Source organism: Ammodytes marinus (genome assembly GCF_949987685.1).
Source record: "Ammodytes marinus genome assembly, chromosome: 23".
Taxonomy (NCBI): domain Eukaryota; kingdom Metazoa; phylum Chordata; class Actinopteri; order Uranoscopiformes; family Ammodytidae; genus Ammodytes; species Ammodytes marinus.
The window spans coordinates 2405451-2419322 of record NC_137227.1 but is presented as its reverse complement, the minus strand read 5'-3'; the positions used below and the strand labels follow the sequence as shown (position 1 = coordinate 2419322).

General features: G+C 40.3%; 1 protein-coding gene across 1 annotated transcript in view; it reads left to right on the top strand.

The window, feature by feature from the left end:
- The window catches only part of LOC307269320 (adhesion G protein-coupled receptor L3), a gene marked incomplete at its 3' end in the record, with an annotated part of 164878 nt that overhangs the window by 37343 nt on the left and 113663 nt on the right, over positions 1 to 13872 (top strand). Inside the window, exon 2 of the mRNA XM_080052261.1 lies at positions 3619 to 3728. Within this exon, the coding sequence (XP_079908387.1) occupies positions 3619 to 3728 (110 nt within the window). The remainder of the gene's footprint in view (positions 1 to 3618; positions 3729 to 13872) is intronic.

Below are 13872 nucleotides of genomic sequence, written 5' to 3'. Positions count from 1 at the left end.
CAAATTACTTCACTCTGTATACAATCTCAGTAATAAATGTGTTATTATGCTCTACAGCACTTTGCCACTGTTTTGAAAGTGGCTATAAGCTTTTTATGGCCATTTGTCACAACAAAGCTGTGTCACCTGACTACATTTTTCTTATCATCACCTCCCTAGTCTGGCTGAACCGTTTCCGCCAGCGTCTATTAAGCGCTGGCGTCGGCAAACAACGCTACGCCTCCATTGGCTGCTTCCCCGGGCTAGCCCCGCTGTAGATGATTGTGATTGGTTTAAAGAAATAAAAACAGGCCAGCCCAGTTTCCCCCCGAATAGATGGCTCTAAACGGAGTGCTTCCAGACCATACTACTTGCTGTAGTTTGGTCTGGCTTTGCGAGACTATCACCTCCCCAACATGAGTTTTCATTTTCACACTGTTTAATCCTTCTGACGAGAATCCTTCGCACACTTTTATAATGAGGGCTACAAATGGCTTTAAAAAGGACTGTGGCTGAACTGGAAAAACAATTTGCCTGACATAAAAAAAGACATGCCATTGGCAGGGGGCAGTAATTTGTACTCTAACCCTGCATGGTAAACTGAATGTGGCTACACACAGCCACATTGAAGCCTTATAAATAGCAGTCTTTAGCACTCAATACTGCAGTTTAACTTACCTTTGGGTAGTTCAATTATTTGTGTCCCGGCCTGAAGTAACCACCACCAATCAGGGAAAGAATCATGAAAAGAAAATTAAAAATGCATTAATATTAACTAAGAGAGTGGCGTTTCATTTCAATGTTAAGCCAAATGTGGTATAGAAGGAGAAAACAGTCTGCTGCGATATAGCAAACTAATATGAGCTGGACTGGTGAATGCTTTAACCACCGAGAAACGTATAACTATGGGGTTTCACCGCTGCTGCCTCCGTGTCAAACAAGCCACAGAGGCAGTTATCACTGCGTTTCACAGTTAGGTTGAGTATTTGGTTGTCACGAGAACTACATGACACACACGCAGGAACGAATGGCCCAAACAGACACGCGAGCGCAGTTCAGTTTATTCTACCTGTCCGCTAGCAAACTAATAATGATAGAAGGAATAGTAATGGTGTTGTTTATTTAGCAGCCGGACTCACCTCCGTGCTTTCATCAGAACGACATGCGACTCTCATTGGTGCTGCCTGAGTATTCATACTAAAAACGTTGATAGCGGATGCGGTGACGGCAGTAACACACACACACACACACACACACACACACACACACACACACACACACACACACACACACACACACACACACACACACACACACACACACACACACACACACACGGTGTACTGAACAACAGGCGCATGCAGCTCGGTGGTAAAGAAATGTAAATGTATCTGGCCTTACCAGTAGCCTACACAGCATGCTAACCCGAGAGCAGAGCACTCGGCACCGCGCGCAATTTACTAACCGTTCACTCTACATGTGTCCGCTGACAAAATGCAATTAATTACTGACCAGTTAACAGCCAAACTATCACCTTTAAATGCCACGGGAAGTTGTACACACAAGTGGTTTGAACAAATGGCCAACAATTTCTCACAGAATCAGATAAATTAATCGAAAATTCTAAGCTAACCTGAAGGACACAGCATGACTTTGCTGGTCCGGCTCAGTTTAGCTTACTGACGTTAACCTTAAGACGAAAAACTGTAACCATTACAGGCAGAACATTTATTATCCGACAATTAACATTTCATTTGTAAAACATTACTTTGTCTGTATCAAACTTACCGTTTTGTTGGGGCGCCGTGACCGTGTGCGAGACGAATGCGAGGAGAAAACATGGCGGCTTCACAGGAAAATTTTAGTTGAAAAAGACGTTGACGTAAACGTCCACGTCATGACGTTAGACAGGAAAACCTAATTGAAGCGCTTTCATTTGCATAAGAAAAGCAAGTCAATGTCAGGTCTATGTAGTACAGTACAATTTCAATTTGATGTAATCCACAAAAGTACGTTGCCATCGCTAAAGCAGAAAACTGAGTCAGACTTATTCAAAACAGTGCGTTACTTCAACTTTTCAAAAATACACTTTTTAGAGTGTAGATTTGACGGACAGCGATGGTGCAATGTTTACTATACACTGTAGCTTGCAGCGCTGCAGCTCGTGGAGATCACACACTCACTCACTCACTCACTCACTCACTCACTCACTCACTCACTCACTCACTCACTCACTCACTCACTCACTCACTCACTCACTCACTCACTCACACACACACAGAATGGACGTTTAATAATGAGACTGACCCAACCTTCGTATTCAGCATGTCACTTTGCGGAGCAGATGCAGAGCCCCGACAGATCAATACTTGTCAAAATATTTAAGAGGTAATGTTGTGAGATAAGCGTTGCCATTATGTGTGGCGAGAGGCTCTCTCTCTCTCTGTGCATATGAAGTGGGGCCTTTGATTGATGACTGGCAAAAACCAGAACACCATCGGCACTGTAATTGATTGTGTGTTTTTTTTAATGAAGACCTACATTTTATGTTGACGCCGATTTCGCACTCAGTTGACACACGCACACACACACACACACACACACCCTGCCATCCATCATGCAGTAATAACAATTAAACCTGTAGATAGTTTTAGACACCGTCTCCCAAACGTAAATGAAAGGGTCAATGTCATTGTGTCACACATCCCTTCTCCAATAAACCATTATTCCCAGTAGTCCCTTAGTGCTTCCAATGCTCTTGTCTAAATCAAGCTGGTTCATGAGACTGTTTCCTTGTACCGTATGATGTCCATTGATAAGCCGTGTGACTTATTAGTCAACATGAATAAATGTATCTAAAGCAATAGGACAGTCTTTCACAACAAATTATACAAAATAAAAATCCTATGAAACACAGTAACTACCTTTGAAAAAAAAAATTCTAATGCATTAGTTCATCTAATGATATTGAATTCCAATTCTTCCATAAAAAATACATCTTCTTTTTCGGCCTAATTTTTCAAAAGACTCATTGACTTAATGATGAGATCATCAGGTTTTGTTTTTCAAACTTAATTGACGGGGGAAAAACATCATACATCTATTTGGAGAACTTAAGTAGCATTTCACATGTCAATTTAAGTGAACCCGCTGTGTACAAAATGGTTTAGTGACCAAATATGGAGTTCCTATTTGTTTCCCTATGTATTTTTAATGGATGAGACTTGATGGATCATTTCCATAGCCAGTGGAGCTTTATAATCGGCGTAATCTATGCTACAGAATTAAATACTTTCAACTTCATTAACCACACACTAAACATCACACTTAATGTGCTGCTGTCTATTGTGGCCAGTCAAGAAAAAGCTTGACTTTTGTTGCCATACTGTTGATGTTTTTGCTTTAAAAAAGTCTGAAGACATTTCTGTTTCCATTTTAACAGTTTTATTGTATTTAAATGTTCTATTTCTATTCATTAGCTTTTAAATGTTTTATTTCTATTCATTCGCTTTTCTAATGTGTATTATGTATTTTAATCGTGCCCCTGTAAAGCACTTTGAATGGCCTTGTGTCTGAATTGTGCTATAGAAATAAACTTGTCTTGCCTTAAAAAATGACCTCTTTCTCTTATTTTTCCAGATGTAATAACCGGACCCAGTGTGCTGTCGTGGCTGGCCCAGATGTGTTTCCTGACCCCTGCCCGGGAACCTACAAATATCTGGAAGTCCAATATGAATGTGTACCTTACAGTATGTACTCCTTTATTCTCTCACACTGCAATGCACCGCAGGCTTTCCCCCCATTTCTCATTTCCTCTGAATGCCTCTGGAAACCCAGTCTAAAATAGTTTAAATATATATATATATATATTATATACTGTATACATACAGTATATATAATATAAATGTGGGAGTCTTAATTTGCTTTAAAAAAATGTAATTGAAAATGAATGTTCATGAATATTTTACAACGTAATAATACAGCGTTTTTACTGTCCAGACCTCTTGACAGGACTGTGTGGTTATGGCTGTTTTCAAATGGTCTCCATGGCAACAGTCATGTTTTGTTCGGGAAGAGAACTGTCGTGATTGGTTCAGAATACTTATTGTGTAATAAGAAAAAGGAGCATAGCCCATAGCCTCATCTAAACCGAATTTCTGTAAAGTGTATCAAACTAAAATGATAATATATTTTTATTTGGATTGATAAGTATGCCTAACTTTTTTCAGATACTTACTATCATGCAACTAACTCCCCGAATTACATACTAAGAAGGATTGCATGGGCTTTAAGAGCCCAATCAACATGCACACACAAGTAATCATCCAAGTGTATTCAAAAATATCTCGGCTGTGTCATTCCGGTTTTAGAACAGATTAAGAAGCAGCAGTGGATGCGAAGACAAGTGATGATTCCCTGAGATCTGAGAAACATAACACCCTGCGTGAAGACAGCAAAATACTATTGACAGTGTTGTTTGCCTGTGAAGAAAGGATATAGTGTATCAGTGTGGAGGAATGATTACCCATTGACGCGATACTGTTATGTATCAACCGTTAAAGTCTTTGTTGTAGCTGACAGGAGATTAACACTTTCTTCATTTGCTTCTTCCTGCATGGCATCAATTTATGTCAACAGTGTGCCAGCTAACACTCAATTGTTCTTTAGTAAAATCCTCTACAAGATATTGGTTGTGTAATGTAATGGTGATAAAGCAAGCAGATCCTAGGTATACAGTGCATTGTTGATGCAGCATTTTAAAGGTGGAGTCAGCCATTTTGGGGAATTCTTGTGGTCAAATTAGCTTTTTGTCAAAATCAGTGAATATCCCCTCGAGATCCGCTATCTGTCTGTGTGTGCGCTGGATAAAAAAACAGTGTTAATACAAAGCCTATAGGCTCTGTAAACTGGTTTGTAAAAAAAAAAGCAACATGCCCATTTACAGAGCCTAGGCTGTGTATTTACAACAGATTTTTTTTCAGTCGAGAAAGGTAGCGGATTGTGAGGAGAGATATTCGCTGAATTGGATAAAAAGTGATTTTGACAACAAGCATTCTCCAGAATCGCTGTCTCCACCTTTTAAGGGACATATCAGTTGAAACCAATGTAGATGTATCATCAAGAAGAATACCGCCGTGTGGGAATGATGTCAATATGCTCAAAGGAATGAAACTGCTAATGTGTTCAGTCAGAGATAGTGTTAACTACTTTGCCAGTGTGAGATGGTGCTTGTCAGTGCTTTCCCATCAGCTACCCCAGTTCACAGCACTTTAATACCTTTGAGGAATCATGTCTGATCATGCCATGTCTTTGTTAGTGAGAAAAACAGGCTGTTTGACTTTGAAATGAAACATACTTGCTGTTTTCAGTTCAGTTCAGCTCAATGGCCGCCATAGTGGTAAGACATCTCCAAAGGGAATAGGGGAAAGGGATTTGAGGCGAGTCACTGCAGGTGAATTATACATTTCGAAATTAATTTATATACAACCCTGGAAAAAATTAAGAGACCAGTCTGGATTTTTCTTAAATCTTTATCTCCAGATTACTTATTGAACATGCTCTAAATGACAATATTTTTGTTGTGAATTTGGTAGAAACTTTTCAGTTATATTCTAAAATCAAAATGTTCATTTTACTCAAACATAAGCCTCTAAAGAGTAAAACAAGAGACACTGAACATTTGAAGTGGTCTCTTATTTTTTCCGGGGCTGTATATCATGAAGCTTTGCCATTTTATTACTTAAATTAAAACAGTTATTTCTTTTGTATGACATTTTATTCAGAAATATTTGTATAAATGATGCAAATATTGTATAAGTATATGTACATGTGCTTCTCTTTAAAAAAGATCATCTAGATGTTGGATAAAGCCAGTTATTGAAAGCCATAGTTAAAATCTTTATTTAATTTTAACAACATATTAGAGTCAAACGTTTTACAGAACAGATTTTAAAAAAAATACTATGTACAGCTTTTAAAATAAGCATTTCCGGCATGTTTTTAGGAACAACACGTATAATAAATCGATTATTAAGAAATCTATGAACAAATTGTTCTGTAAATAACATTTGAAATAGAGCTCATAATGATTTTGGAAAGTGAGGTTGATGTGAATGCTTTAGAAGTTGAGATTCTTGTTTCTAAGTATTGAAAACAAATTATGTTAAGAAAATGGCTGTAGCAAAATAGACAAAAAAATCTCAAAATTGACCAATGCTTGATAAAAACAAACTAGCCCTGCGTTCCGAATCGCATACTTTCTACTATTTAGGATGGTGGAAAAAAGATTTAGGATTTCTTGTGGCCAGATTTAGGATGGTTGGAAGTACCCGAATGTCTACTACATCCGGCCAACATTTTTAGTGTTGAAAACAGCATCCTATTTGGGCGATTCTGACCCATAATCCAGTGCGCACGTGAAGTGACGTCACATCGACGGAGCCTCCATATGAAAACAAACGGGGATGTGATGGGTATGAAAGCAAGAGGCAAGATCAAGGCGTGATGTTATGATGAAATAAATAAGTAAAAGTATGTCCCAATTGTGGCATACTGCATCCTAACTAGATTCTTTTTATCGTCAGATGTAGTATGTAGAATAGATAAAAGAAAGAGTATGCGATTCGGAACGCAGGGAAGGTCTGGCTGCACATAACTTGAGTGGAAACATTTGGGGAGGGAATGGAAGTATCAGCGTGGGTTGACGGGATAGACAGACAGACGGTCGGGAAGTTGAGGCTGGGCTAGAGGAAGTGGCCTGTATGACCACATGTATTGTGTTATGATGACCTCCTAAGTGGAACACCAAAGTCACCATAACTGTGCCTGCCAAAAAAAAACTCACGTGTTGTGAGGCTCGCTCGGAAATGATCTAAAGCTTATAAAAAAAAAAATTGTAGTCATTGGCATTTATCCCCGAGTCAGCAGCTGCTGGGTTGAAGTGAACTCCAATAATTCAAATGCAAACCATATTTTTAACACTCCATGTATTGTTCACATTTGTAGGCTACCTGTGTTCCAGAGCTGGCAGATGTCTCTTTAACACCACACTCTTTGCAATATGCCGATTTACGTTTCATACCATAGCAAACCCATCGCCAGTGTCTTTCCAAGCTTACCTAGAACACTGGCCCAACTGAAGCTATTGCAAGGTACAGTTACACAACTTATACAAAATATATCCAGCGTTCTACGATCATTAAAGGTGCTCCGAGGAACTTTCAGTTTGTGTTTATCCTTGCAACCCCTTTGGACAAAAACTTTGAATGAGCCTCAAGTGCTTTCCACTTGTGTGTCTTGAAGCCCTCGTTGAATGGACATCTTTAGAAACATAGCGAAATAGTTTGAGCTTTCATTTAAACTGTGATAAATAATTAGGTATCACTGGGGCTTGGAATTTGAAAAAAAAAAAAAAATGTAGCAGTTCAATTGTGGATGGGCTTTTAACAGAAGCCTCCTTACAAAGTTCCCTGAGACAGACTGAGACAAGCATTGGAGTACCTAATAATAAGAGAAGCAGCCAGCCGTGACTCCAACTCTCCTTCACTTGTGAAAGTCTTGACTCTGTATTCCACTGACAAGCTCACCCTCTCAGACTTAATACCCCCTTTTCTTCCAAGTCTGCCTCACTTTCACTTAGATTTTTGGCCATTAAATGCTCTCACCACTTATTCCTTTCTACTTCCCTTCATTGGCTCTCTCTATTCTCTTTCACAATCTCACCTGCCCCTCCCCTCGTTTCTCCTATAGCTTTCATCTGTATTTCTCCCTGGGTAGGGGGCGCTTCTTTTCTCTACCTCTCCTCTACGTATCTTAATAAGCCGGAGAGATTGTATTATCAGACGCTCGCTAGACGCTAGTAATGCCATACGAGCGTGCTAAATTGACGGACGTATCCTGTAGATACAATATTGATTTGCATTAATTTGCAATTTGATGCGCTCTATCAGTTGTAATGGGAAAACGAATATTACAAAAACTTACTAAGATTGCTGGTGTTTGCCTGAGCCATATAACAGCGTCAAAGCACAATGCAATGCATCATATTTACATTTGAGATTAGGTGACTAAACCGTGTCTGTGTGCGACTGTCTATTTCTCCTATACAACTATCTTTAAAGACGCCACAAGGAACTTTTAAATATTTCTGAAGTCTTATTAGTCCTCTGATGATCATAAATGACATATAACGGCAAACAATGCTATTTTTATATAGTTTTCCCCATTCCTTTTGTCATGGGTACGTTCACCCAGGAACTACAGCTGGCATAGTAAACACTGCCGCTTTTGTCCAAAGGAGGTGTAATAATTAACACAAAGTGAAAGTTCCTTGGAGTACCTTTAACAGCCATTATCTCAACATTATTATTTTTTCCTATTCACCTATAGCATCTCATCTTAAAGCAGAAGAGTGACTAGATGTAGCCCGTTGTATTTAACACTGCAGGTTATAATAGAGTCCTGTGAACAAGAGGTTACACTCATTTCTCATCTGGCACTAGTGTGGTTAGTGCGTGCCCCCCAATGCTCTTTGCAGATTAGTGAGGCTATACCCTTCTGGCAGAAGTGATGTGCTGACCCCTTTATGATGACTCATAAACATGACCGTTCTGCCAATGGCCGACATCTGTCTCCGTCCCCGCCCTCTCACCTTGAGCTTCATGCCCAGAGGGACACGCGCATCCATTCTCATAGTGCCTCATTAAAACCTTTTCCCTTTCCTTATCCGTGTAACTTTCACTTTAACAGCTTCTCCCAAAGGTTGAGTGGATGAGGTGGACACCACAGTCTCTCCCTCCTATACCTACCCACTGTTCATCTTCTTCTGGAGTAATGAAGCGCTTCCATAACCTCGGTTGATAGAGAACAATGTGGCGCCCATGTCCATATCGTCTTTCCCTGTGTTCCAGTCCCCATACTTCCCTACTATTTAGCATGTCAGAAAAAGATTGAGAATACATGCACGTCAATTGTAGTATGCTGAAAAATACATAAATGCCCCACTAACTCCAATAGCATTTTGCAGTATTCGTCTTTATTCTTGACATTTATGGACATAATGAAAAAAAATCTTCCTTATGTGATTTTTTTCTCTGGCTCTAAAAATCTTCTGTACTTTAGTAAGTAGTGTAGTAAGAAGAAAAAGGATGTGATTTGGAAAGCAGGGATTGTTCCAGATGTGGGAAATTACGAAAATGACTACCATTACCGCGAAAAAATCATCATCTCTGCTTTCAAGAAACTCTCAGTCCAACCTCTTTTCAACTGTCGAAGGCTTGCTTTTACCTTTCTTTTCTTCCTTATCCCACGCCATCAACCATCTCCTTTGGTGATTAGGTGGTCCTTTTCTGTGTAGTTTCCATGGCAAATTGACTGACTAGGCACCAGGCGAATGGTAAAAAAAAAAACTTGTACCCCTCTAAGAAAACATAATTAGGTAGGGGATAATTACTGAGTCTTTTCAGGCACACACTTTTATTCTTTACACTTCAGTTCAGAGCAGGTGGTGGAGGTATAAGTGAGAAAAGGCGAAGACAAGGAGAGGGAGCGAGAGAGAAGTACAAAGGAGGAGAAAACCTGCTGGCAGTCTTTTCCTATGCCTAAGCCACTCGTTCCCCCCACTGTTTGTAGCTAATAAGGACAATGTAAAACCCTGTCTCGCACAATGGGATCCAGCTCAGCCCTGTTACATATTGCTCACACTTCCAAAGCAAAAGCCAGGACATATAGTATAATCAGGCAATCAATTCTACCCATTTCAAAGGAGCGGTGTCACCCCAATAGCTCCTACCACAGTCCATAGAAAATTGCCATATCATATGTGTCTACTTCCTTTCATTCCCAACTTAACTTAAAGGTGGAGTCAGCTATTGCTCCACAAATGCTTGTTTACAAAGTCTCGTTGTCAAAGTCAGTAAATATCTCCTCATAATCCACTAACTGTCCGTATTGCGTTTGTGCTGGACAAAAAAAATGGCTGTTAATACACAGCCTAGGGTATGCCAACTGGTATGTAAACAAAGTGGGCCCACCGTAGCTCAGTAAATCAGTTTACAGAGCCTAGGCTGTATATTAACACCTTTTGTTCCCCAGTGTACATAAAACGGACAGGTAGCGGATCATGGGGAGGTATTCACTGTTTTGTGAAGAATTAAGTGTTCTCCGAAATTGTTGACTCCACATTTTAATTGGTTTATAATTCATTTTGCTGATAATAACGGCTCTACCAGGTTCAAGGGGGGGGCGGGAGGGGGGGCACCTCAACCAATAATGGAGTAGATGGTGTTGGCGTGTTTCACTCGAACACCTGCTACCAACGGCCCCTGTCCTTCTGTGTTGGCAGGTGCAGACCTTGAAATTGATGCTGTACACATGGCTATCACTAACAATGCAGTTTTGGGGCAGAATGTGTTGTGATTACAGGAACCATTATGCAGTGGTCACGCCGTAGCTAAACACCACCTGTGTGACCGGGACACACACTTTATGGCGGTAATGCGGACGCTGGTATTGGCTATGCGTCTGGTCAGGGTAGCTCATTGTTTAAAGGCAGGACACTGCAGGTGAATAGGGTTAGTTTTTAAAAAGAAAATATATCATAAATCAGACAATAACCAACAAATCTTTATGGAATAACCTTCAGAAAAGCTTGAAGAAAGATAATAGAAATACTTGTTAATATTTGATGTAAGTGCTTTGGAAGTTGAGATTTATGGTTCAAAGTATTGAAAAAAACGAATGTTGAGATAATGGCTGTTAAAGACGGTCGTATAGAAGACGCAAACCGACAGGTTTATGTCAAAAAAACACCTAAATGTTCATTTTGGACCTTAGCTTTATACTATTATGAAAGCAGATATGAAGAAAAATAGCCACACATCTCAAAATAGTGTCTGTCTGGCATTAATGTAGCTACACAACCAAGAAGCGATAGAGATTCATCGAAATAAGGTCTCAGCTGATGTTGAATAGTAGATGGGCTTGGATCATTTTCTCATGCTCACTCTCAAACACGTTAAGCGGTCCCCAAGCAGCCAGCCAAGGCAGTTCTCTTCACCTCGGATAATGTCGCGGCTACTTTTTAAGCTTCTCGAAGGGGTAGATCACTCTATTTGATGCTATCGGTAAATCTAACGGAGCAGATTGTATATGGAAGTTCAGTGGCGTTTTGCCCTTGAGCTCTCCGGTCCCGCGTTCATCAGGTTCTAGTGCGGCGAGTCAACACCGTGACAGCAAATACATCACACAGCCACACCCACCTGGCTCCCCGCGCAACATGCCAGCCAGCATCAGCCCTCTTGTTCAGACGGATGCTTTTTTTCTTTTCTTTTTTTTTCTTTTTTTCTGTGCATCTTCCCCACCTGAGCGACCATCAACTTCTTTGTGTGTGTGTGTGTGTGTGTGTGTGTGGGTACAACCATTTTTTGTGAGTACAAATTTCAGTTTTAGACCTTAAGAGTGAGGACATTTTTGGAAAAGTGAGGACAGTTTGGCCGGTTCTCACTTTGGGACAGGCCTTTTAAAGAGCTCTTTGAGGGTTAACACTATTTTTCAGGTATGAATTAAGTTTAAGTTAGGGTTAGTGTAAGGGCTGGGGTTAGGCATTTAGTTTGGATGGTTAGGGTAAGGGGCTAGGGAATGCATTATGTCAATGAATGTCCTCACAAGTATAGCCGTGTGTGTGTGTGTGTGTGTGTGTGTGTGTGTTTGTGTGTGTGTGTGTGTGTGTGTGTGTGTGTGTGTGTGTGTGTGTGTGTGTGTGTGTGTGTGTGTGTGTGTGTGTGTGTGTGTGTGTGTGTGTGTGTGTGTGTGTGTGTGTGTGTGTGTGTGTGTCTGCGGGTGTGCGCGTGTGTGTGTGTCTGCGTGTGTGCTGTAATGCCATCTCATCACTGGGTGACAGCTGACCACTCCCTAACCCACACAGCAAGCTCCGATGACTACTGCCTGTCACATATCTCACGCCACATTCACACTAGGGTTAGTCGCCTACTCGGATATCACAACATATTGGTTTTACAGTATGCTTGGCATGAAAGATCTTGTTCTTACAGGGTTGAACCGTTTCTGCCCTTCATACCCAATTAGCCATCCTTTTTTGCAGTCAAAAAAATTGTGCAAAAGTAGTTTCAAAATGTACTATCAACAGTGGTGGAGGAAGTATTCCGATCCTTTGTGTATGTAGAGTAAAAAGTTGAATAGTTGCCACTGAATTTAGTACTGCACTTTTTTTACAGTAGGCCTACTTGAATAAATATACTTAGTAACATTCCACCTCTGATTATACTTGATGTACAGTTTAGGTAGCAGGCTAAGTTTCTGCAGCATACAGAGAGACAGTGAACAAAAGTGGGCTGCAAGCAGATTACCTGCAAGATTGTGTTAACTGTGATACTATAGGGACCCACACATCCCCAGCCCACAGATCTTCAGTGGTTAGCAAGGCTTTAAGCAGTTAAAGGTGCTTATGTTACACCGGACTAGCTAATTGGCGATATAGCCTGCCAACTGATGTCGGCAGTGCTGTGGATGTTGGTTTTGTAGATCATTCAATAAGCTAATGTGCAGGATGAGACTGTCTTTGTTTGTAGATAAATGTTAATCAGAAAGCTAATGTGGAGCTGCAGTTCAAAGTGTGATGCCTTTGTTGTTGTGTAGCAGGCTGCGAGTCAATGACCATCTATCTATGATTGAATGGTTGGTGATTCATGCAAATACACCCTGCGTTCCGAATCGCAAACTCTTTCTTTTTTCTATTCTACATACTAAATCTGACGATAAAAATTATCTAATTAGGATGCAGTAGGCATACTTTTGATTTCTTGCTTTTATATCCGTCGCATCCCCGTTTGTTTTCATATCGAGGCTCCATTGATGTGACGTCACTTCAGGTTCGCACTGGATTATGGGTCAGAATCGCCCAAATAGGATGCTGTTTTCAACACTAAAAATCTTGGCCGGATGTAGTAGACATCCGGGTCTTTCTATCCATCCTAAATCTGGCAGTTTGGCAGTTGGGCAAAGCATGGACTTATACATTTTTCCAGTAATAACCCAACTTTTTGATTAAAATGCAGCGGCTCATTTTGGTAGATTTAATTATTATTTTCTTAAATACTTTATGTTTGGATAATAAAAAGAACACAAACACACAAATGATAAAGTGAACACACAAACACGTACTCTACTTAACATGTTTCTAAGGACATTGTTTAAATGAAAGGGTAAATGTTAAGCAAAACATTAAAAGTCAAACAGGTGTCATGAAGGTCACTTCAGCGCTGCTATATATCCAGGAAAGGCTGCCATATCTGTTTAAATATTTCTGCTTTCCCTGAGATCTCATAACGGATTTTCTCCATATACATATAGAGTGCTAGAGAACTCCATGAGCCACATATCGAAGCTGGCGGCTATCTCTTTATTCCAAACCTTTTAGCGATAACCATCCCATACTGGATAGACAAAGCTTTTGTTCGACCTAAAGTCTATAGTTGTTGTGACGACCCTAACAACATGATAATGACTAACAAACAAGCTGTATATCTACCATTACACAATGTGTATCATTTCATAATACAAAGTGTGGTGTAGCGTGGGTGCAGTATGCTGATCAAGCTTCTTGTAATGTCCATAAAGACTTCGATTTATACAACACAAGTAAGGCTTTTATCTCAGTGTTTCCGCCCAAGCTACCCACACACACACACACACACACACACACACACACACACAGTCAGGCACTGGTCTGAAAGACTTGTTATGGTGCCAAGTGTCGAGGATATAGCACTAATTAGAGATTGGTCTCCCCAGGGGGTCTCTCCTTTTAATGATCACCCTACTAATCAAAGCTCCTTTTCCATTTGCGTGTCTTTTTTTCCTTTCTTTCGTTGTTCA